This window comes from Oryza sativa, chromosome 2, assembly GCF_034140825.1.
Source record: "Oryza sativa Japonica Group chromosome 2, ASM3414082v1".
Lineage (NCBI taxonomy): Eukaryota > Viridiplantae > Streptophyta > Magnoliopsida > Poales > Poaceae > Oryza > Oryza sativa.
The window spans coordinates 30,449,877-30,475,661 of record NC_089036.1 but is presented as its reverse complement, the minus strand read 5'-3'; the positions used below and the strand labels follow the sequence as shown (position 1 = coordinate 30,475,661).

At 40.9% G+C, this 25,785-nt stretch overlaps 2 protein-coding genes and 1 long non-coding RNA gene across 6 annotated transcripts; 2 read left to right on the top strand and 1 right to left on the bottom strand.

Annotated features, from left to right (window-relative positions):
- Positions 1–603: 603 nt before the first annotated feature.
- On the bottom strand, positions 604–4,545 carry LOC107276468 (uncharacterized). 2 transcript variants are annotated; one of them, XM_015769442.3, is made up of 9 exons: positions 4,256–4,545; positions 3,648–4,161; positions 2,933–3,145; positions 2,734–2,851; positions 2,046–2,174; positions 1,779–1,963; positions 1,591–1,702; positions 1,254–1,511; positions 604–895 (listed from the first exon to the last, which is right to left on the bottom strand). In XM_015769442.3, the coding sequence occupies exons 1-7, from the start codon at positions 4,355–4,357 to the stop codon at positions 1,617–1,619; spliced, it is 1,347 nt and encodes a 448-aa protein (XP_015624928.1). In that variant the 5' UTR covers positions 4,358–4,545; the 3' UTR covers positions 604–895; positions 1,254–1,511; positions 1,591–1,616. The 2 variants fall into 2 exon arrangements, with proteins under 2 accessions (XP_015624928.1, XP_015624929.1); XM_015769443.3 differs by lacking the exon at positions 4,256–4,545 and having other exon boundaries at positions 3,648–4,250.
- A 97-nt stretch (positions 4,546–4,642) lies between these two features.
- LOC4330562 (tyrosine--tRNA ligase 1, cytoplasmic) lies at positions 4,643–25,190 on the top strand. 3 transcript variants are annotated; one of them, XM_015768471.3, is made up of 11 exons: positions 4,643–5,250; positions 5,328–5,487; positions 5,651–5,934; positions 6,062–6,158; positions 21,417–21,522; positions 21,660–21,742; positions 22,815–22,960; positions 23,201–23,306; positions 23,783–23,842; positions 24,771–24,830; positions 24,911–25,190. In XM_015768471.3, exons 1-11 carry the CDS (start codon positions 5,213–5,215, stop codon positions 24,911–24,913), a joined length of 1,143 nt encoding a protein of 380 aa, XP_015623957.1. In that variant the 5' UTR covers positions 4,643–5,212; the 3' UTR covers positions 24,914–25,190. The 3 variants fall into 3 exon arrangements, with proteins under 3 accessions (XP_015623957.1, XP_015623955.1, XP_015623958.1); XM_015768469.3 differs by having other exon boundaries at positions 24,765–24,830; XM_015768472.3 differs by having other exon boundaries at positions 4,688–4,879; positions 24,765–24,830.
- Positions 9,416–10,877, top strand: LOC107279932 (uncharacterized). Its single transcript, XR_010739757.1, has 4 exons — positions 9,416–9,744; positions 9,821–9,880; positions 9,944–10,060; positions 10,139–10,877. It is a non-coding gene; the product is annotated as an uncharacterized lncRNA (long non-coding RNA).
- Positions 25,191–25,785: the final 595 nt, after the last annotated feature.

The following is a 25,785-nucleotide window of genomic DNA, read 5'->3' as shown; positions in this document are numbered from 1 at the left end:
ACCGCGAGCTCCAGCAGCCAGCGTACTCGCGTTGAGCTCCTCCTTTCCCCTGGTCTCTTCATCTGATCTTTTTTTTCCCCTTTTGAGACTGTTGTTGCTCTGATGGTCGCGTGGTTCCTTGATTGCCTCGATGATCTTATGGGAAAGAAACGGAAAAGGAGCTCGAGGCAGCTGGATTTTTTCACGTGAACAAATCGTTATCAAGGAAACTTTGGTTTGGTTTTCGTACGACCGGTTTCCTCGGTCCAAACGGCAGAAAGGAAAGAAAAAACGGGGTGAACAGGGTATTCCTCCAAAAATCCCATAAGCCTTGTTGACTCCACTACGAAGAGCTTCCTTGAGAAGTACTCCCTCCGTTTCAAAATGTTTAACACCATTGACTTTTTAGTACGTGTTTGACCATTCATCTTATTCAAAATATTTAAGTAATTATTTATTCTTTTCATATCATTTGATTCATTGTTAAATATACTTTCATGTACACATATAGTTTTACATATTTCATAAATTTTTTTAAATAAGACGAACGGTCAAACATGTGCTAAAAAGCCAACGGTGTCAAACATTTTGAAACGGAGGGAGTAACAGTACTAGTAACCAACAAGAGGAAATGATGTACTGCAATTCTGCAAAACTGACCTTTATGTATACTTACATTTGTTCCTTACCCAAATGACCAAATGAAAAACGGGAAGGACAGTGTGTAGTGCTAGAAAATTCGTAGAGAGGTACAGACATAGCAATGCTCTTCCTATAATATCCAGAGACTTTCGACGGCACCACTTCCTTTACAGTATATATCCACATGGTTGTATGCTATAATATCTACCATATTTGGTTATTTCTTCTTTTGAGAAGCTCTTCGCTACCCTTCCTTGTGGCTCGAAAAATGTTCCTGAGAAGATATAACAAAATTAAATGCTATACTTCCTCCGTTTGCATACATACACTCGACACTTCCACAAATACTTGTCACCACACTATTTTCAATGCAAAATTTCTCATCTTGCCCTTTGGTTGTCCAGTGAAGTATAGCATCTTGAGTAATGTTGGCTGCAATCAAAATTTCAACTGCTGTCTAGACTCTAGAGAAGAACCTAATGATTCAGTGGCTGCCAAATGTTGCACCAAGAACTTCTTTTAACAATATGTTGTTCTAAGGGGGTGTTTTGGTCATTCTTTTGTCAAAAAATGATTGCCTAAATATGTCTGCATTGGTCAAAATTGACGAGTAAATGCAAAGAAGTGAGTACCTTAATTTCTACCGCTGAAAGTCGCTCCCATGCATTTGGACTTGTCATTTTCTTTAGCAGGTTGTAATCGCCCTTCCAGTCCGTAAGCACGTCAGTTCCCTCCAGAGCACTATCCAAATCAAATTCTATATCAAGCTGATCGTATTCCTGCTTTTTCCTCCTGATTGTCTCACTAAGCTTGTTCAATTTTCTCTTCCTCTCTCTTTTAGCAGGCATGAGTAATTCAAAATATACCATTCCAATGGAGAAAATATCAACCTACAAGATTGATGCAACTTTCAAAATTAAAAACAACTCCGCATCCAATTAATACAATAATACAGTAAGGCTACACTACCTTTTCATTGTGACGATCGTAAGAGTTTACAAGCTCTGGGGCCCGGTAGGGCAGACTGCCATACCAACCCCCATGGAAGTCAATGATATATGGTGGCTGTTTTTTTTTTTGGCTAAAAGAGAAAACAGAATTATCAGCATCGGTAGTAACTTGAATGATATTAAACATATGGAGGTGATGGTTCATACCTATTCCAAAATCAGCCAATTTTACTGTAAAGTTTTCTTCTAAGAGGATGTTTCCCGGCTTCACATCTCGATGCACGATGCCATGCCGGTGCATGAAGATAAGGGAATCAATTAACTGTGCAAACATATTATGCTCATTCTGCAACCCGAGCTCTTGTCGTTTATTAAGGTATTCTGAAAGGGACCTGGTCAACAATGTAAACTATTATACTAAAACAACATTCATGACACAATTTGAGGAATTCCTTTCCAATTTCAGAATAGTACCTGGCGCATTCCTTCATACAAATATATATCACATTGGTCACAGAGCCAAAGGACTTCTTTTTCTCAATCCATGCCGAATAGAGATCTACAATATTTACATGATCCAGAAGTGCAAGAGTGCTGACATCACTGCATGTCACATATAAAAAGCATAATTAAAATGGCATTCTTTTAAGAGCAAACATTACAACTTGAGAAAGGAAATATTTCACATATTTGGCCGCAACAGCATATAGGAATAAGGTCATTCGGCCTCCTCTTGCTAAGAGTCTAGAATTCAACCTTGATAGGCATTTATTTCCAGACGTATATAAAAAGGTTATATTCTAAACTTAAAATTCAACCTTGAACAAGCGATCAAATTTTGTCCCAAAAATATAGCACTATTTTGCCTACCCTCTTATTGAGCCAATCACAACCATCCATCATTTAATTCCTCTATCTATTTTTCTCATCTTACTCAATCACAACCATCCCCATAAAACCTTCAAAAGTGTTTACATTTTAGGACGGATGAAGTATTTTTTTTAAATGAGAATTGCGCAAAAGGATTGCGTCAAATAAAAGCAAGATCAGGGAATATCAATAAAGCCTCCATGGATTGATTCATTGATACAAAATCTGCCGATCTATGTTGCTTGTTACAAACTAAATGAAACATAAAAATGAAGCAAGAGAAAGAAGGTACGTTGGTTCACAGTGTGTAGATGCCATCGTTAGCTCACTTGACTCAACTTCTTTAATAGCAAAACAATGAGGACTAAAACGTGAAGTGCATTTGTAGACCCTTCCTTCCGATCCTTTTCCTAGAATGTAGAAGTATTTTAGACATAAACTTTAACTATTAAAACTCATATATCAATAAGATGTGAATGTAACGGCATTACCTATTTGCTTTTCACAGCGGTAGTCCTTTTGGAATTTCATCATCAAAGGTGGCATGTGTATCTCCATAGATATCTGACCATGTAATTCAATCGGGTCTTTCCCCAAAGCATCCTCGGGAGAATCCAATTCAATTGGGTCTTCTCCCAAATCATCCTCAAGTGAATTCAAGGCCAAATAATAGATGCTAGTAGATACCCACTGTTTCTCTGAACCTACATAGGTAAAATAAAATACATGTTACTGATGCCAGTCGCCATATGCCCATTGCAATAACCAAAATCCTGTTCAGTTTGAATGACCATTAAATTAAAAAACACTAGGCAAAAAGACGATAACAGTGATTTGTACTAAACCCCAATGGATCCACCACCTCTCATCCGGTAGGAAATGATTTTTCTGAACATTTAAGAATGGCATAACAGAAAAAGTATTTTTTGCTGACGCATAACAGAAAAAAAATCTCAATCATGCTTAGACTATCATACCTCGGTTCTAGTCGCCCAATTTTGCATATGCCCATCGCAATAATCAAATTCAGGTTCAAATTGAATGACCACTAAATTCAAATACTAAGCAACAAGACAACAAGTCGACAACAGTGATTTGTTCTAAACCCCTATGGATCCACCACCTCTCATCCGGTAGGAAATGAATTTTCTGAACATTTAAGAATGACATAACAGAAATATCTCAATCATGCTTAGAATATCATACCTCGGTTCTGATAGTGTTTGAGGACACAGCGCCCTTCAACAGGATGGATGCTTATAGAGAAGTAAGAATTGGCATCGGGCAATGCTGTTCCTGGATCACTCAGTGCGATCGGCACCATGGGCAAGAGAGAGTATACGCAGTCATCGGCGCTCACCATCGTGATTACCATCTCCTGTACACAAACACTTGCGGGCTGTTGGGGTTGAGAGGATTCACCTGCATCAACATCGGTGGACGATGCCAGCTTCTCCACCTCCAACGTAGGCCCTTCCCATCCAGTGGGCTCGCCTTCATCGGCCGGCGATGGCCGGGAGGTTGTTGAAGTGGATGCCGCCACCACGCGCTCGGAAGAGGAAAACTCCCATGCTGGAAGGAGACGGTAATCCGAGGTGGTGGTGCCGTCGGCGAGGACGCCATGGATGTAGAGCTTGAGGAATTCCTCGGACCCGCCGGACTCCGCCATTGCTCGATTGGGGAATTGCGAAAACCCGGCCTGTTTGGGTGTAGGGAGTTGCTGATGGGGAATGAAAGTTCATGATATCAGACTTGGGAATTCGAGGGGGTTTGAGATGAGGAATTAAGAGGTCCAATTCCCACCAATTTCTTACCTGGGGGAGGCATGTTAATTCGTGAGACTTAAAGATAATTCGATGTGAAATCAAACAATGGATAGGGATTAAAAATATAACTCCTATGACCAATCTCACCATCAACTCTCTCGTTGAAACTCCTAGTCCTCCTCCCTTCTCTTGCCAAACAGGCTGTCACTATCCTAGCAGGTTGGATTTGAGGGAGGCGCGCGATGAGGATGAGAAAGGAGGAAGCATGGGTTTGGATTTCTTCGGGAGAACGAAATGCTAACCGGGAACGGGGAAGAGGCCGGAATTTGATTTTTTTGGAGGACACCGACAGGAGGGCTCCGCATTTTTTTTCTTGGACACGTCAGATTTTTATCCAACGGCTCCAAGTCGAGAAGCAGGGGCGGAAGCAGATACATGAGTCTCTGACAGGTGAGGCCCACGAGGAGCCTCGTCGGGACGGCGGGTGGGGGAAACTGGGGAGGCGGCCGTAGCGGGCCACGGAGGCGGCGGCGGCGGAGCAGATGCAGGGGAGGGGGAAGGAGGCGAGGCGGAGAGCGGCGGCGAGTAGGACGTATGGGGGGGGGGGGTCCCCGTCCGGGTCGTCGTGGTGGTTGAGCGATTCCGCATGATGCCCCGCCGCCGCCGCCGCTGGTATGCCGTCTCGTCGCACCTCCGTGTGTCCATTCCTACCTGCGCCGTTGCCGCCGCATTGGAGTAATAGGATCTTTTAATCCAACTATCTCTTGCTTGTTGAACGGTTGGATGCCGATCCGGGTCCCTCTCTTATAGCTATATATAGGATCTTATATGTACCCTTACCCTATATATATTTGGTAGTCCTCAATACACCGCCGCCGCAGCAGTACCATTAGCCCACCCACCTACGGCCGCCGGCGCTGATATTTGCCGATCTCTTGCCGCCGACCCCGCCGCAATAACCACACCAGCTTTATCTTCCACTTCTACAGCACTGCATCAACCACAATGGATAACTTAGATGATGTTGCCTTCGACATCAACGAGTAATCATATGTTCATATGGAATTTGTAACTTTATATCCGAAGAGTTTGTAGTAATGGCACGTCAGTTTTCTTGTAGGGATAACGTGGTGATTAATTCTGATGAGAAGTTTGCAGTACTGAGGAGCATAGGAGATGAATGCATCTATGAGGATGAACTCCTCGGCCTGCTGAAGAATAAGCCCAGTCCTACATGCTGTGTTTGGTTTGAGCCATCCACCAATATGGACATAGAGCAGGTACAGCACACACAAACAGTAAATACATGAATAAAGGGAATCTTGGAATTACTTAGGCCATTCTCTACCTAATGCATCAGTATAAACAGTTAATTGCTGATAGTTCATACTTTTAATATATTGTTTGCAAATGAATTGGATGTATCGATCTGTCATCATACAGGGGATTATGAAGACAATCTATGTCAACAGGATGGTCAAAGCTGGTTGTGCAGTCAAAATTGTGACGGCAGATTGGTTTTTGCAGCGTCATTATAAGATTGGCAACAACCTAAGTAAAATACGGAACATTGGCTATCTCAATATTGAGATGTGGAAAGCAGCTGGCATGGACCTTGACAGGGTAGAGCTTGTGTGGTTGTCAGATGAATTGAATCTCCATGCAGTTGATTACTGGCCAGTTGCCATGGATGTCTCCAGAAGATATACCATGACAAGAATTGCAAGGTATTATTTCCTTCTTTTGCATTTTTAGGTTCTCTTCACTTGCAAACCTTGAACTTGTTCATTGCATAACCAAATCAGTCTTTGTTCTTGTAAGAAACAAATCACATCATTACTGTTTGCCAACCAGGATCTTTTGGAGTAATGCAGAACATGGGCCACAAATACTTCCTGCTGCTGAGATAATTTATCCTTGCATGCAGGTTGCTTCTATATTATGCGAGAAGGTTGGTTTTTAGAAATTAGTCAATTAGAGGAATACAAATTATTGTAAGTGATTGAAGATGAACATAATGATATATACCATTCACAACATTGCACAGGATACTATATCATACATTATGTGAAGAGAAAGCCCTGTGAACAGACACATTAGGATTTTCATTCAAAATAATAACAAAAAAGCTTAAGGCTGACAAGCTATTGTGGAGTAGATTGGTAGGTCTGTCTGTTTATTAAGTTCCTCAAATAAGTTACTCAGTTTTCAATAGGTAGTTAGGTACGTGAAACCTTGAAAAACAGCGCACCATATTTCCCATTCTGAATGCCTGCAAATGATGCCGGGATGAAGCTTCTGTTGACAGAAAACACGAGGCCTGGGAGATCTGCTTAACTCCAGTGCAGGTCCAAAGCTCGCCTTCGAATGTATGAGCGTGCCAGTTGATTTGATCCTGTAATCAACAAGAAATAGAGACAAAGAATTCGTGGTTAAATCTATAAATGATAGCCGATCGGCTAGGTGCTGATGACATATCATTTATCTTTGAGCCAATGTCATATATGAATCGATCGGCGGTTATAAATAGATAGTAAGGAACTAAATCTATTCGATCGGCTGTAGATATTAACGATATATAGTTCTTATATTAATATATACTTAAATCAAGTGATTGGGATAGATCGGTCACCATGCCGAGACAGTATAAATCACTTAGATCGAAATATATATTAATAACAGGATTATATATGTTTATAGCATAGCCGATCAGATAGATCTAGCATGTATCGGCTAATACTCCGATACTACTTTATATAAAGATATCAAAATAAATATAATATACCAAACAAAAGCTTAATATACTTAAATGCAATAAGATCCTGACATAAAGGGCGGATTTAACATGTCATTGAAGCATATAGATCGAATATGGTTAAATCAGATAAGATCGGCTGAAACTCCGATACTACCCTAATCGGCAACCAGAGGACAGGCTAGAGATTGATATTCTAAGCACGACTTAATAGATCAAACTCAACTGATGCAGCATTAAGTATGAAAAAAAGAACAATATCTAGACAATCAAGCCGCTGGGTGTTTCATAAAGTGGTAGATATCTTATATGATCTAGGACAACGTCGCTATTTAACCTAATCGGCTGCCTTCTATTAACAGATGTTAGCCGATTGTAGATTAGATTACGATATTGCCAAGGATTATGTAAGATATATGATAACTTGACGAATTATATAGACAAGATTAGAGTGTCATAAAGATGGAAGCGCTAATCTCGAGAACACAAGTCGTCATAACAAGTTTTACCTCTTGTTGAAGATCGAAACCGATGCAGCTCAACCCGAAAGCAAGAACTCGTCGAAACAAAACTAAAGCAAAAAGGTGGTGATGCGCCGAAATTGTATTGAACGTGTGTGTTAAAAATTACATAGGGCTCGGGGTCTATTTATACCCGAGAATTACAAGATATGTCCATACCGGACACGACCACTATCTCTAACAAACTCTAAGATACCTCTTTGCGGCAGACTTTTGCCCAAACATTTCTCTAAGGAAGTTACATAAAACATCGTAATTAATAGATACAATTGTCTTCTCAGGACTCTATCCACGTGCGGCAATCATCTTGAAGCACCTCAATTCAACCCAATGTCATACACCAAATTATACTGTCAGAATCGGCTGCATCGGCTCACCTAGTCTGACTCAGACCCAGCCGATCTTAATCGTAGCCGATCCTAACTTGGGTCACTGGAAGAATACTTTCAAGTCTTGGCCATCTCTCGAAAAGCCTACCCTTGATAAGAGCTGGACCACCTGGTACCAACGCATATCGGCTAGTAAGAAAGCCTAGTGGGATGAGATTGGGATCGGCCAAGTGCTTGCTCTCACCATAGCCAATTCTGCTAAAAGGATGAACCTCTGATGGCTGCCGCCACCTATTTCTGGTCCAACACCATCAATGCCTTCTTATTTAACTAAGGGCCGATGACTCTAACTTTGATCGACATCATCATGATTACTGGATTAGATGTAACTTTATCGGCTAACCCTATGAGTATGAACACCAAGAACCAATTTGACTTCAAGACCAAAAGCATAGAAGGGTGGTCTGGTTATGTAGCAACATACATGGGCAAAGGGCCTGTCACTCCTCGGGAGCACGTAGCTTTCTTGCTAATGTGGCTAGAAAAGTTTCTCTTCTGTGGATCCAGCTGTGGTCCCACAACCAATTGGCAATTTGTAGCCGAAGCCTTAGGATCAAAGAAACAATTTCCCTTGGGCAAAATCCTTCTCGGCTATCTATACCAAATGTTGAACAATGTATCGGCTAAGATAGCCATCGGCTCAATAGTTGGAGCAGGTGGACCGTGGTGGCTACTGCAGACCTGGCTAAACCTGGTAGTCATGAAAGTTGTCAATCGGCCATCTATAACAGAAGCTGAATTCCCAAGGTTGGAGCCAATTGTAGAAGACGATGGAGAAGAATGCACCCATCGCAGATGCATGTCATATGGAGAATATGCATCCACACCAACCGATGCTGGGGCAAAACTATCGGCTGAGCTGCTCAAAGATTGGTTCTGCAGTTTTTATGAAGGCTTCCAGAAAGATGTCCGGCTTTGGTTTCTTTATGAAGACTCAGCAGACCTTGAGCTCTGATTAGACTTCAGATTTGAAGACATCAATCATGAAAGATATCAAACGTCCATGGAAGTCTTTACAGCTGCAATCAGCCCATGCATCCTACCTGTCGGTATTCACCAAGGAAGAAATATCCAAGTCTCCTACGAATTCTATCACCCTATAAGTTCAGCTAGACAACTTGGATTAGGCCAACTCCCAATCGGCTTATTCTTTGCTGACAAGATCCAATGCCGAGGAGAAATTTATTCAACTCTAATGAAGGATCGACTGCTTAACCTCCAAGGACCTCCCTTAGGCAGTATCGACAATATTGAGTTAGCAGGATTCAGGAGCAGGAACTTTGACAGATGGTGGGGTGAATGGAAGTTGCATCTATTTCATCAATCGGCCACAATGTGCATGACAGATCTATTCCCTGACGTCATACCCCAGGTAAACTTTGTCATCACTAAATTTCATAACGGTTAGCCGATTCATTACTTGACTAATCTTTTGTTCCTGTTTTGCAAACAACAGAGTCCTCCCCTCCACATCAGAGCAATAGTGGTAGGAACATTGAATATGCCCCAGGTCTGATTCCTAATGGAGGCGGATTGTCTCCCCCTGTCATCGGCTATCATGCCCCCAAGGTCTAAACCCTCCTCCAAGGCGCCATCAGGGAACCAACCGATGTAACCAAGAAAAGGAAAATTAGATCATAGGCTGTGAGCACCTTGACTCTAGCTCCAAAGAAAAAGGCCAAGTCTAAGAAAACCAAGCCAACCGACGACCTGCCTGCTTTGGATTCATCCATTGAACAAGCTCTGGATGAAGAAGATATTGAGGATGATGTTGATCAGGCTGCAGCCGAAGTAAGTGATACTGAAAAAACACCATCGGCTTCGCCTAAGCAGATACCTTCAACTCCTTCTGCCCCCACTCACTTCTTCAGAGTAAAACATCTTTCGTTGCAAACCTTTTTATAATCATTATTTTTCAGCCAACTACTCATAGGTTTTGTAGTTGCAGAAGAAGAAAACTGCTATAAAGAAGAAATCGGCAGCACCAATTCTCAAACCAGCTCCACCAGTAAGACACTCAATTTTACTAGTTGATTTCAGCCGATTTTGTCTAACACTTGTCTTTTTACAGCCTCCTCCTCCTCCTCCTTCTTCTCCTGTACAACAATCATCGAGTGACCGAACTCCATCGGCCGTGGGGAGTCATCATATTGTGGAAGAAGAACAACCGGCTGCTCCTGCTATCCCAGTAAGTTTTCCTTTGATGCAAGAATTTAGATCGACTATATTAACTTAGCTCTCAAACTTTCTAAACTTATACCTGCAGGTTCTAGCCGATCTTTTTTCTTTTGATATCAAAGATTATCTTGATGAGGCAAAAGAAGATATTTCAAGTAAAGCTCTAGCTCCCTTATCTGACGATGCAAAGAAAACACTTGAAGATATCTCGCGTCGGCTAGAGGCCTCCTCTGGATAGCTTAGTGGTCGACTGTGGATCGATTAGGACACGATTGCACGAAGTTCAAGCTCTAATTCCTGAAGAACTGGCCGATGTCCTAACTCCAGCCGCTTATCTTGAGCAACATCAATTTAAACTAGAAAAAGCCAAGCTAAGATTAGCCGAACGCCGTGAGCGCAAGGAGATTGAAGCCACAATCCAAGTCAATCGGCAGCTTGTGCATGAAGAAAAAGTCAAATTCGATCAGCTATCCGAAGGTCCGATCAAATCCAATATCGATCGGCTTGAAGCCCGCAAGATCGATCTCTTGGCACAGCTTGAAGAATGCAATGCTGAATTGGATATGGAGCACAAAAAGCTAGCCGATCTCCCAAAATCTGTCGAAGAGCAAAAAGCAAGGCTCAAATCGGCTATCAAGAATGTTGCTGACCTAACCAAGTCCCTGAAGATCATTTCTGGAACTGATGCTCAGGATGCTCAAGCCATTGAAGAAGTCGAACAAATTAGGCAAAGAGATATTTCGGCTATCCAGCAGTACTTGTCTCAATAACTTTTGTGTAATAGGACTTGGAAATTCTTGTAATCGGTTAAGATACCTTAATACCCTATTGTTTTAACAATCCTTTGTGCCGATTAACATAACTTCTAATTTTCACTTTCATTTTTTGTATATATGTGCCCCCCCAATTTTATAATGTCAACAGCATTGATAAAATTAGAAAAACAACTAAGGGCGAACAATATCGGCCGTTATATATCGGCAAACCATAACCGATTACAATTGGAAAAACAACTAAGGGTGATATAACAATATCGGCCATCTCAAGACGATGTAAAACACATCGGCTGTCATGCATCAGCAACACTAGCCGATCATGCGTCAACCCAAACACTTGGGTAATACTTCTTCAAGTATTTGCCATTGAGCGCTCGTCCATAAACCTCACCATCAAGCCCTTGCAACATATATGCTCCTTTAGACACAAGCTTATAGATTTGAAACGGTCATTCCCAATTCGGTGACCACTTGCCGAACTTGTTATCCCGAGTTCCAATCGGCAAAATCAACTTCCATACAAGTTCACCTTCCAAAAAATCCTTAGGCACTACTTTCTTGTTATAATGCCTAGCAACTCGTTCCTTATCTTTGTTAACCTTAGCAAGGGCTTGTAAACGCGATTGAACCAAGTCCTCCCTCTCATCGGCCATAAGGTTATAATACTCATCGGCTGTCAAACCGTCTTGCAATTCTATCCTTCTAGAGCCGATTCTAACTTCCCATGGCAAAACAGCCTCATGTCCATAAACAAGCTTATAAGGAGGAACTTGAATTGATCCATGACAAGCCATCCGATAAGACCACAATGCTTCGGCCAACCGGGTATGCCATTGCCGAGGATAATCAGAAATCTTCCGCTTAATTAATTTGATCAAGCTCTTGTTAGATGCCTTGGCCTGCCCATTAGCTTGTGCATAATATGGTGAAGAATTCAACAATTTGATACCCACGCTATCGGCAAACTGAACAAACTCATCGGACACGAAGATTGAACCTTGATCAGTTGTAATAGTTTGCGGAATACCAAATTGGTAGATTATATGTTCTTGAACAAATTGAATTGCATCCCCAGAATCAACTTTCTTCAAAGGAATGGCCTCCACCCACTTGGTGAAATAATCAGTCGCCACCAATATAAACTTATGCCCTTTACTTGATGGTGGGTTTATCATACCGATCATATCAATTCCCCAACCTCTAAATGGCCGACGCCGGCGCCGGCGCTCGTTGAAGGATTCATAGCCAACGCCGGCGCTCGTTGAAGGATTCATAAAGGATTCATAGCCGACGCCGGCGCTCGTTGAATTGCCCCAAACTTCTGACAATCTTGACACCCCTTATAATATCTGAAGCAATCCTCCAGCATTGTCGACCAAAAATACCCTGCATGCCGAAGTAACCACTTCATCTTATGGGCCGATTGGTGAGTGCCACAAATTCCTTCATGAACTTCGCCGATTGCAACTTTAGCCTGATCGGCACTCAAACACTTAAGTAACACTCCATCAATCGTCCGATAATAAAGCTCATCATCCAATAGAGTGTACTTCAACGCCTTATATCTTAATTTCCTAGAAGCCGATTGAGATGGATTATGTAAATATTGATGCACATCATACCTCCAATCATCGGCTGTTATTGCTGCAATTTCAACCTTAACATCTTTGATCATCGGCTTATACCCCGATGCCCCTTGGGCCAAATCATTAGCTTCAATATTTTGTTCTCGAGATACATGCTTTAAAGTAACCAGCCGAAATTCCTTCATCAGTTCTTGACACTTCTCATTATAAACTATTAACGTATTCTTACATTCATACTCCCCTGCCAATTGACTGATTACCAGCAAAAAATCTCCCATGATTTCAATAGCATCGGCTTTAACTTCCTTGAGCAATCGCAACCCTTTAAGCACTGCTTCATACTCAGCTTGATTATTAGTCGCATAAGGTTTAATAGTATAAGCAAACTCGAAACATGCCCCCCTAGGGGAAATTATAACTAGGTCGATACCACAACCATGAGTACACACCGATCCATCAAAGAATAAAGTCCATGGCACCATTTCAACCGAGCCGATTGAATCATCATGATGTTCCACAATAAAATCGGCTATAGCTTGTCCCTTAATCGCCTTCGGTGACTCATACCGAAGATCAAACTCAGTTAAGGAAAATATCCACTTTCCAACCCTTCCTTTCAATATTGGAGCCGTTAACATGTATCTAACAACGTCGGCCTTGCATATAATAGTACATTCATTGGACAGTAAATAATGCCTTAACCTCGTGCATGAAAAATATAAACATAAGCATAACTTCTCCACAGGAGAATATCGAGTCTCTGCATCCAAGAGCCGACGACTGAGATAAAATACAACTCGTTCTTTTTCATCCAACTCCTGAATCAAGACTGAGCCGATTGACTTCTCACCGGCCGACAGATACAATCTAAAAGGTATCCCTTTCTGTGGAGGAATCAAAACAGGAGGGGAACTCAGGTATCCTTTAATATTATCCAAAGCCTTTTGCTGCTCTGCCCCCCAAGTAAACTGCTGATCGGCCTTCAATCTCAACAATGGTGTAAAAGGTTCTAATTTTCCGGACAAATTAGAAATAAACCTTCGTACAAAATTAATCTTGCCGATCATCTCCTGCAATTCGGTCTTGTTTTCCAGGGGCTTAATCTTTTTGATCGCATTGATACTTCTCTGAGTTATCTCAATTCCCCTCTCATGGACAAGAAATCCCAAGAACTGGCCAGCCGATACACCAAAGGCACACTTTGTCGGATTCATCTTCAAGCCATATTTCCTGGTCCTCTCGAAAACTTTTCTTAAATCGACTATGTGGTCTTTTATTTCCTTAGATTTAACAACCACATCATCAATATAGACCTCAACCAGCCAGCTGATTAGATCATGATAAATATAATTCATGTCCCGTTGAAATGTAGCTCCAGCACTCTTCAAGCCGAAAGTCATAACAACCCATTCAAATAAACCGATTGCACTAAGACATCTAAAAGCTGTCTCATGGATATCTTCTTCAGCCATAAAAATTTGATTATACCCTGCGTTTCCATCCATAAAACTCAAAATTTTGTTCCCTGACGCAGCATCAACCAGCTGATCGGCTACTGGCATTGGATATTCATCTTTCGGTGTAGCTTTATTCAGATCTCTAAAATCAATGCATACCCTCACCTTGCCGTTCTTCTTGATGACATGAACTATGCTAGAAACCCACTCAACATATCGGCAAGGACGAATAAAACCAGCATCATATAAACGCTTAATCTCAGCTTTGACAGGTTCAAGCATATCAGCTTTGCATCTCCTCGGAGGCTGCTGGTGCGGCCTAACCCCTGGCTTGATAGGTAGCCGATGTTCTACAATTGATCGGTTGAGTCCAGGCATCTCATAATACTCCCAAGCGAAGCAATCTCTAAACTCTTTTAAGAGCTCTATCAGCTTGGTTCTAAATTCTGGAGACAAATTCTTACTAATAAATGTCGGCCTTGGCCGATCGCCTGGACCTATATCTATTTCTTCCAAATCATCGGCCGATATAAAACCCTAACCTTGCTTGCTATCGAGATCATCTACCGTATCCTTAGTGTAAACACTTGAACTCTCCACGACGCCCTCAAAATAATAGCTTGGGTTCTCCATCTTCAACTGGCTGTATATCAGAATCGGACACTTTTAGAAAATCTCCATTCCAAACTTTTCCAGATAAACAATCAAGGCCATCCATCTCCCAAAGAGCTAAATCAGCACTGGCAACATTAACTGACCTGTCGGCTGGTACGATATCTATTTTGTCGCCTTGCCACTGAATCAAGCATTGATGCATAGTTGAAGGAATACAACAATTGGCATGAATCCAATCCCTTCCAAGCAACAAGCTGTAAGAACCCTTACCATCGATGACAAAAAACGTGGTAGGAATAGTCTTACTGCCGACTGTCAGCTCCACATTTAGAACACCTTTGGTTTCCGATGGATTGCCACCAAAGTCCTTGAGCACCATATTTGTCTTGATGAGATCATCGGCATTTCTACCCAACTTCCTGAACGTGGCATAAGGCATCAAATTCACCGCGGCCCCACCATCAACCATCATTTTAGACATCGGCTACCCATTGACATAGCCATTTATATACAATGGTTTAAGATGCCGATTCTCTGTCCCCTCAGGCTTTTTGAACACCGCCTGTTCTGGTGATAGAACCAACTTAGCTAATTCCTCTTCCACCTCGTCGACATCGGCTTGATCGATGCCGAATTCGGCTGGCAAGGTAAAAACCATGTTAACTGGTGTTGTCACAACACTCTTTCCTTTTGCCAACCACTTTGCCTCATCAGCTGCAACATCGTCGGCTACAGGAGCCTGATTTTTAACACGCCACTCCTGCCTCGGTTTTGCTTTCTTCAGCCGATGATTAATTTCTTGCTCGACCTCCTGGAAGCGTTCCCTACTCCTCAATCTTTGAACCCTTCTTTTCTGATTCTTCGTAAAAATATCAGGAGGACACCATTGAGTCTTCTTATTTTCGTCACCTTCCGAGTCACCACGTTGGTTTACCGGGCCCAATCTCTGATGAATAGGCACTCTTGTCTGTTTTAGCCAATTGCCTCCATCGTACAATCGGCTTGAACCCCCTGCAACATCACTGCATCCAGGACAATCCTCGATAGATGGTAACCTCATACCTTCATTCCAACAGAACCCGAAGAAATAACAACCCAATGAGGATCAAAGCCACCATTATCTTCTTCATGGTGCCTTTCCTGTTTCTTGTCGTATTTCCTTTGATATTTGTTTATAATTCTAGCCGAACTTACTAGATAACCCCTCATGCGCCCCGTATCAGCTGTTCGGCCAGCTGTGTGTACCATGTTAACGGGAAATGGGTTACCATCGACCCTCATCGGCTTTTTGGAATCATCAAACTTAATCTTGCCTCCTTCAATGGCCACCTGAATCTGTTGTCTAAACACCTTGCAATCGTTAGTAGAATGGGACCCAGAATTATGCCATTTGCAATATCTCTTTTTGCCTAATTCCTCAGCCGATGGAATCGTATGACCAGCAGGGAGTTGAATTTGCTTCTCTCGGAGTAGCAGATCAAAAATCTTGTCAGCTTTAGTAATATTAAAATCATACTTCTCTTCCTTTCCAGAACTCTTTACCCATTGGCACGGTATGACCTTTTTACTCCTCACCCATTCGGCTGCAGCTATCTCAAAGTCATCCTCATCGTCATCCGACCCATACATGTAAGGACAAACATGATTAACCTTCTTAGAGCTTTTCCTAGCCTCCGCAGACCTATGCTCGTGCAAGGTTACCTTTTGTATCAGATGTGACAAGCTATCAAAGTCTTCAGACGAGAATTTCTCCCTAATCGGAGCAATCATACCCTGAAAGGCCAGATCGGCTAACTGAGCGTCAGTTAAACTCAAGCTGAAGCACTTGTTCCTCATCTCCCTGAATCTCTGAATATTCTCGTGCACAGGTTCATCATGCCGCTGCTTAATCGCCGTCAAGTCAGATAACTTCATCTCATGAACCCCACTGTAGAAATAGCTGTGGAATTGCTTCTCCAAATCGGCCCAACTATTGATCGACCCATACGGCAAAGAAGAAAACCAAGTAAAAGCCGATCCAGACAAAGATAACCGGAACAACCTAACCCTCAGAGCGTCCACAGCCGATGCTTCACCGCACTGAGCTAAAAATCGGCTAATGTGCTCATAGGTTGACACACCATCTTGTCCCGAAAATTTGGAGAAGTTCGGAACTTTGAACCGATTGGGGAGAGGAACTCTCTCAAACCACTCAGGGTAAGGCTGCCGATACAAGCTTCCAGTCTCTTTTGGTTTAAGCCCAAACTGTTTCCTCATTACATCAGCAATCACGTCGGCCCACGGTCGTTGCTGAGCTGCTCCCTGTGACTGTTGTTGCATGGGCTCGAACTGACCGTACTGAGACGCAAACTGAGGTTGAGCCAGTCCCCCTGGTTGATATTGGTCTTGCGGGGAAGGAGGCTGATATTGATAATTCAAGTTGCCCCCCTGGTAATTATGAAGGTTTGGCTGAATATTACGTGCCAAATGCTCGGGAACCACTTGAGGCATTACTGTGCCATCCGGCTGTACGTGGTGAACCAAGTGTTCTGGGACGACTTGATTTAAAAATTGTTGTACAGGCTGTCCACCAAGCGTCACAAACCCGGCCGATGCGCTCATTGAGCCTTGGTGCTGAATCGGCTGAACGATTTGCTGTCTTAACGGTGTTTGCTGAATCGGCCGCGGAGGCTGTTGCCTTGGTGGCGTTTGCTGGACTGGTTGCACAACTTGTTGCTAGATTGGTTGTACAACCTGCTGAATCGGGAGTGTCTGTTGAATCGGCTGCTGCTGTATTGGATCAACAGCAGGTTGAGGTGGCAGAAACATGGCAGCAACCTGATCTTGCGTCGACCGATTCACAACCTTCCCACTATGCTGTGGCTGCTCTCTCATTAACAACTGAGGGTTCACCAGCTGGCCTGGTGCCAATGCTGACGGAGCAGGTAAGGGAGTTGATGCCGGCGCCGTCGGCTGAGCTGATGGTGCGACGGGGGGAACTGCCTGAATAGATGGCTAGGCATCAGTGATCAAAGGCCGATAATTTGGAAAGACACCTCCTTGCAAATAAACTGGGCCTGCAGCCTGATGCTCAGCTATTGATCCATCGGCTATTGACTTCATCATGTTTGATAAGGTATTGACTAACACCCCAGACTGATTGATCAAAGCATGGTGCACAACATAGTCGACTCGGTCTTGGAAATTATTGAAAAAATCTTGTGCCGCATCACTATTCTGATTAAGATTTCCCCCTTGCAACCCCTGAGCACCATCACCTTGAACTCCATGCACTCTATCACCTCGAACTCCACGGACCCCTTGAGAGTTGTCACCTTGACTTCCTAGAGAACCGTTGGTAGCACCTTTATCACTCAGTTGAGCCGAGTGTTAACAGTGAATTTTGGTAAGCCCGGAGTAGTCATCGGCTGAGAGTCGGCATCGGCTTCAAAGTCCTGAGATTAGCCGATGAGAATTGTCAAGTCGTCAGTTGTCGGATTCTTGCTATATTCGGTTAAGGAAATTGATGTACTAAAGGAAGCTTATCCAGAAGAGACCGAGTTCAAAGAGAATGCGGCATGGCAAGTTATCTATTAATCAGGAATAGTTTGTTAGTTTCCTTTTATCTTTAGGAAAGTGTGTTTAGTGTCCGATAAGGACTTTATATTTTCCTTTTATCTTTAGGTTAGTTTCTTTCTTGTCCGACAAGGACTTGTATCAACCCATGGGTATAAATATGTACACCCGAGGTCTATGTAATCTATCCTCACGATCAATACAATTCGGCGCATCGCCACCTTTTACCTTTTCTACTTTATTTTATCGTCCGGCGGGACTTGGCACCTGACGCGGGGCTGCATCGGTGTTCGATCTCCAGCGAAGGGGTAAGTCCAATGTTCCGTCGGCCCAGGCAATTGTATCGTTTACATCGGCGTCGTTCAAGGCTGCATCAGTACATTCGACCTTTTGGATTGCTCTGGTTTGGATGATATATTTGCCTACCTATTTATCATGTCTCTGTTAATCTAGTCTTAGCATATCAATTTAGCTCTATCGGCTGTCTCTTGCTTTAGGGTTTCTGCCGGTATCGGCTAAATCGCGTTGCTAGATTAGATTAGCCTAGGCATCTACCACCCTGAAAATCAGTCAACGGCTTGATTGTCTAGATATTGTGTTTCTTTTCATACTTAGTGCTGCATCATTTAAGTTTGATCTACTATGTCGTGCTTAGAACCATAATCTCTAGTCTGCTTATTGATTGCCAATAAGGGTTTCATCGGGGTTTCAGCCGGTGAGTTATCTGGACGTTGCATCGGCTCATAAGGATTGCATATACATATAAGTTGGATTTAGCCGATGGCAACAAAGGTTTCATTGTTTAATCTAATCTTGTGGATTTCATGACATCGGACCTCCAGCCGTTGGGTGCTTTAACCTTCGGATCGATGCTTATTTATCATATCATTGCTAGCCGATTGGTTTATATTGGATTATATTGTTATTTTATTACATCATCATCAGCCGATTGCCTTTATATCAATATCTACATTGGACATATAGCCGATTGCTTAAACCCTATCGCTATCGGCTGGTATCGGTATCGGCTATTATCGGCTATCGGCTGGAACTACTCCATCGGCTTGTCAGCCGATTGGCTGTTTTGATCTACTATTTGCATATCTTGTCAGTTGCAGGATCAAACTGACTGGCACGCCCACATCTCATCATATTTGGACCTGCACTGGAGCTAAGCAGATCTCCCAGGCCGGTGTGTTTGATTTTTTCGTCAACACCGAGCCATCTGGAGCTTGTTTCCCGTCTTCACTTTTGGAAGAACTGGTCCCAGGATCATCGGCAACTACCTTTACTTTATACTTCTGAACCAATGTTCCCTTGCGGGTCTGCATGAATGAGTTCAAGAACTGATCCCGAGCTTGCTGCAACATTGCTTCAAAATCCTTCTTCTGCTCAGGTGTGAATTTCTCTGGATCGATGGGCACAACGTTTCCTTCATTGACGTCAGTCAACCCCAACTTCTGGATCTTTTCTTTAACAGTGCTTGGGCTAGCCGAGGATGGCGACAGTGGTGGCTTCTCGGCCATCAGGAAGAATTGCTTGCTGACTTCTAATCGGTCCCACTGGGCGTGCCAAAAGCGTGTTAACAGAAAACACGAGGCCTGGGAGATCTGCTTAACTCCAGTGAAGGTCCAAAGCTCGTCTTCGAATGTATGAGCGTGCCAATTGATTTGATCCTGTAATCAACAAGAAATAGAGACAAAGAATTCATGGTTAAATCTATAAATGATAGCCGATCGGCTAGGTGCCGATGACATATCATTTATCTTTGAGCCAATGTCATATATGAATCGATCGGCGGTAAGGAACTAAATCTATTCGATCGGCTGTAGATATTAACGATATATAGCTCTTATATTAATATATACTTAAATCAAGTGATTGGGATAGATCGGTCACCATGCCGAGACAGTATAAATCACTTAGATCGAAATATATATTAATAACAGGATTATATATGTTTATAGCATAGCCGATCAGATAGATCTAGCATGTATCGGCTAATACTCCGATACTACTTTATATAAAGATATCAAAACAAATATAATATACCAAACAAAAGCTTAATATACTTAAATGCAATAAGATCCTGACATAAAGGGCGGATTTAACATGTCATTGAAGCATATAGATCGAATATGGTTAAATCAGATAAGATCGGCTGAAACTCCGATACTACCCTAATCGGCAACCAGAGGATAGGCTAGAGATTGATATTCTAAGCACGACTTAATAGATCAAACTCAACTGATGCAGCATTAAGTATGAAAAGAAGAACAATATCTAGACAATCAAGCCGCTGGGTGTTTCATAAAGTGGTAGATATCTTATATGATCTTGGACAACGTCGCTATTTAATCTAATCGGCTGCCTTCTATTAACAGATGTTAGCCGATTGTAGATTAGATGACGATATTGCCAAGGATTATGTAAGATATATGATAACTTGACGAATTATATAGACAAGATTAGAGTGTCATAAGGATGGAAACGCTAATCTCGAGAACACAAGTCGTCATAACAAGTTTTACCTCTTGTTGAAGATCGAAACCGATGCAGCTCAACCCGAAAGCAAGAACTCGTCGAAACAAAACTAAAGCAAAAAGGTGGCGATGCGCCGAAATTGTATTGAACGTGTGTGTTAAAAATTACATAGGGCTCGGGGTCTATTTATACCCGAGAATTACAAGATATGTTCATACCGGACACGACCATTATCTCTAACAAACTCTAAGATACCTCTTTGCGGCAGACTTTTGCCCAAACATATCTCTAAGGAAGTTACATAAAACATCCTAATTAATAGATACAATTGTCTTCTCGGGACTCTATCCATGTGCGGCAATCATCTTGAAGCACCTCAATTCAACCCAATGTCATACACCAAATTATACTGTCAGAATCGGCTGCATCGGCTCACCTAGTCCGACTCAGACCCAGCCGATCTTAATCGTAGCCGATCTGGACTTCAGCCGATTCTTGCTCTGTTCTCGGATCAATCTCCACCTTTGACTCCACCTTGATCTAATCTCCTTTTCCGATGCTGATATTGCCAAATTTGGTCGGTAACAGCTTCCTAGCATTTTTTTTATATTCTTACTCTAAGAAGATCTTTGATATGAAGTGCCCTTCCTGTAGAATTGCTATCAGATATCACAATGTTAGCTCTCAAGTAATAGCCTTCCAGTTCTAGTTTAGGTCAACTATTGTAATGAACAGTTTTCTATATATATATATATATATATATATATATATATATATATATATATATATATATATATATATATATATATATATATATATATATATATATATTACTTATAGATTATCTTGGCCCTGCACGAAAATACTCACAGCCTTCCATTGTTGAACTGCAGACGAACATATGGCTATTCAGCATGGATCAACGAGATATTATCATGCTCACTAGAGATTATTGTGAAAACATAAACTGGGTGAACAAACCAACTATTTTGCTGCATGGTATGATTATCAGACCTATTTTTCTGTTAACCCCAGTTTGCTAATGATGGATGCATATGTTTGTACTTTTTTGCTGTTTTAGCGTTGATGTTGGCATTCTTTGAAATGTATCCTTAACTTGAAGAGTTCAATTGCAGATGCTCTACCTAATTTACTAGAAGATCCTGAATATGTGGACTTGCGAGATCGTGGACGAACTATCTTCATGCATGATGAGGAGGTATTTTGTGTGATAAACTGATAATTTTGCAATGGCTATCTAGCCTTTATTGCTAAGGCCAATATATCGATCTCCCTTTTGCATATTTTTAAGCTAAATATATGCACAATCTGGTTGAATTCAAGAGTTTTGGAGGGCATACACTCACAATTGCTGTGGAAAAATGGTAACTGATAGCAATATATAGGAGTAGGTGTATTGCAATAGTAATTAAGAAAAATGACAATATGAACAAATTACGTGATAGCTACATCATGAAATTTGTTGCATGTAATATTTACGCGAATGTATGTTGTTTTGCAAGAAAAAAATTGTTGTTTTCCTTAAGCAAAAGCATCAATAAGTGAGATACGGAGATGGACCATCTTTTCTGATGATACTAGTGTGTTTTCTTGATTTGACATTCCGTATAGCATCATTGATGTAAATAAATTGTGGCATTTTAATGATCGGATGGTATTCTTGGTTAGAAGCTTGAGGCTGTGTCTCGTGGAAAATGTAGGATTTTATTAGGTTTTGAGCTGGCTGGGTTAGCTAAATGAATTAAACATCCGTCTGCACTACTTATTCATCTAAAGGTTGAGTAATAGGGACAGTATGGCTTGCCCAAGGAAAGATATGGAAATACTAATAACTACACTTGGGGGATCAACTGTATTGCCTGTACAAGTTAAATAGATTAAAATGATGCAGACAATAAAATAACTTTATTGCCTCCTGATGCCATATTAAGAATATGTTATCCACTTAGCCCTATAGTTTTCATAGTTGAATCTCTCTCAGCCTATGTGGTAAAACCCCTTTTACACCTGAAACTTTTTTTTCTGTACAAGAGATTTATCTCAAATTGTTGTATTTTTGCTTCACTACTCAAGTCCTTCTAAATGCTGATCAAGTAGTTAATTTTGAACACTTGCGCCATTCTTGTAATTCTCCATGAGATATACAGTGCGCTGTATTATTAGGGGACAATCAGGTTTGTATTATGATCTATGGGCAATATTTAGCTCTCTTGTTCACTGTTTTTTTTAATGAATATGGTTATCTGAAAATGCCATTTCGTTCATTGCAGCACACTTTAAATTCAAAAATACAGAGGGCATTCTGTCCTCCAAAAGTAGTGGTACACAACCCATGTCTGGAGTATATCAAATATATCATCCTACCTTGGTTTGGGAACTTGGAGGTAGTCCAGAATGAATGGAATGGTAGTACCAAGTAAGGTTCTTTGATCTTTCGCTTATCTACTAAAAGTTACAAAGGTCAATTTTGTTATTCACCTATAGAATGTACACTGATCCATTCTATATCATGACAATCTATATTCAATAATCAGTCGATGCAGCTTAGTAAATACTAATTCACGAAATAAACAAATTTGCTATGCTGTAAATGTAAGTGCTATAGATTGATATCATACTCCAAACCCCATGATATGAGATTTTTACTTTTCTACAGGACATTTGTAAGCATGGAAGAACTTAGTGTTGATTATGAAAGAGGTTATCTCAATTCTGCTGATGTTAAGATGGCTCTTGAGAAAGCAATAAACAACATTCTAGAGGTAACTTATATATATTGCTCTCTTAAGAGCTACGGTCCAAATGGCTAGTCATGTGTTGATAGCTTCTACTAGGATCACTAGGCTATTTAGGTTAAAAACACCTTTTAATAAAGCTGTACATGGAATTATTTGTATACAAATGAAAGTTGAGTGTTTTTAAGGGGGACTTTTTGCATTATTATGGGTGTAAGGCTGGTCCAAGTCCACATTTCGATAAGATACCTAGCGACAAACAAGATTTTCTTTAACATAATTTTAGTAAATAAAGTTACACAATGAGCAGTGGGATTGCGGGATGATGGTCTGGTTCCAATCAGTATGTGAACTACTACAGGATATTGGATATGCAGGAGTTCAACCAAATCTGAGGGATGCTTGTAGATATTTTATCTTGCCATTATGTTCTTCCCCTTAATTTAACTACTCGTTATTCTCTGCTCTTAATTTGTTCTTACTGTAATTTTTTGTTCTTTAAGCCTGTCCGTGACTACTTCAGTGGTAACACTAAAGCCCAAGCTCTAATTATGGCCTGCCAGGTACAATTATTTCCTAAGCTTTGATAATGCTGTGGCAATTGTTGTTGGTAGAACACCTATGATTGACTCTGTGCCTGAAAATGACCAATAGGGTTTCAAGTTGAGAACTTTGGCATGAAAAATGTTGCCACTTCATTCTGAATTAATGTTCTTCCATGCCAACATCACCAATAAACTAGCAATGTTGTTTTTGTGTGGCTGTACGCTTTATCTAGTTTAACAAGCATCTTAGTGTGTTCTATATTACGCATCTTTATGTGTTAACATTAGTTTCTGGTAGGTCATCCTTTTAGTGTGTTCTCATGGACTAATTACCTTGGTTAAGTGAGCATTTCAATGTGTGTATATTCGTCGTGTATTGGTAGGTTAACAAATGCATCAATCTTTTTTTATGTGACTGGTTAAGGATCTTGATTTTCATTCTGTCCATTGTTAAAAAAATTATGTGCTTTTGATGACAACACTCTTGTAAGTTATAATCATGGGTATACTCAACTCTCGTATACTATGTATGGGAGCAGATTAATATTAATAATAACATAGGGGACGGGATAAACTGTTCTTTGAAGTATCAAACTAGATAAACTATCAACGGAGAGTCATGTATAGCTAGCACTATGCTCAAAACAACTGGCGTTTCGTTAATGAAATTGGAGAAAAAAAAAAGCTAGCACTATGCATGATTCTCAGAATGTGTATACAAGGTGGAAACAAATCCTTACAAACATGTGAATCAAAACCACATAGCAATCGTGCTAGATCAGACGTAAACTAGTAACATCTACTATGTACTTGCTGCTATCATAGTTGTAAGATATTAACATTTTGTAAATATATGGTTTGGTTAATATACATTTTGTGAAGTGGGGTTAGCAAACTTCAGCCGTATAAAGTGTGTGATGTTTACCATCTTCAACTTCAGTTGCAGAATGAAATTACTGGAGATGTCCTGAAGATTCAAATGCAGAACAAAGAGATGCGCCATCATGTAAGTTTTCTCGGCCTGAACTGTTTGGTCCGCTGGATACTCTACCACGACTCATATCAAATAAAATCTTTCTTTTTCAGTGATATTCCAGTGCTATACGAGGACGAGGAGCAAAGTGTTGTATATATCATCATATCAGACATTTACTTGTGCGTGAAATTTGTCTATGGAATATGATGTTGACTGATTCTGCTTTCTCTGTGTTTCGGCGAGAAAGTAATGTGCAATATTTAGCTATTTAAGATGGCGAGGCTGTTCCTTGGTTTTACACCCTACTCTCTCCTTTCTAAAATAAAGCAATCAGTACTGTGTATGTGTATGTGACACATTCAAATAATACGAGTGTGTTACATTCAGTAATTGAATTGTTTTATTTTTAAACAGAGGCAGTACGTTCTAAACTTCTAAATTCTAATGGCACTTCGGTGTGGCTATACCGTCCCAATTACTATACTCTTTGTATAATTGGTCTATGTTACAAACTGTGCAAGGTTAAAAAGGCACGTCTTTTAGCTAAAGTGCTAAGCAAATCCACATTTCACACCATGTGTAGTATCTTCTCATGCAAATATCATGTATCATTAAAATCTAAGGTATAAGTTTACAAAGACATTGTAATTCTTCCTTCATTCCAAATTCCAAGATATAGTGTATATTTTTTATTACGGCTTTGATTATTATTTTATTTTATATTATAATATTAATGACTAAATTAAGGGAATTAATTAACTATGAATCTGAATCACATGCATAATACTAAACAGATATTTTTAGTTTATTTAATCATTAGTCAACTTATAAATACCCTTTACTCCAAAAATAAGGATGTCTTATATTTTTGAAACGGTGTTGTGCGTACTATCTAACGCGACAAAGGAACCCTCAATCAATACCAACAAGGAGATAACGCATCCTACTCCACGGCACTACCATATAATCCGTTCTCTATAAAATC

Excerpts from the sequence above, each read along its gene's own strand:
- LOC107276468 (XM_015769442.3), bottom strand. The coding sequence starts at position 4,357 with ATGGTGAGATTGGTCATAGGAGTTATATTTTTAATCCCTATCCATTGT. Across the intron at positions 3,146-3,647 it reads CAAACACTATCAGAACCGAG|GTTCAGAGAAACAGTGGGTA; the intron begins GTATGATATTCT and ends TTACCTATGTAG. Across the intron at positions 1,964-2,045 it reads TGTATGAAGGAATGCGCCAG|GTCCCTTTCAGAATACCTTA; the intron begins GTACTATTCTGA and ends ATTGTTGACCAG.
- LOC4330562 (XM_015768469.3), top strand. The coding sequence starts at position 5,213 with ATGGATAACTTAGATGATGTTGCCTTCGACATCAACGA. Across the intron at positions 5,488-5,650 it reads CCAATATGGACATAGAGCAG|GGGATTATGAAGACAATCTA; the intron begins GTACAGCACACA and ends GTCATCATACAG. Across the intron at positions 21,743-22,814 it reads TCTTCATGCATGATGAGGAG|CACACTTTAAATTCAAAAAT; the intron begins GTATTTTGTGTG and ends CGTTCATTGCAG.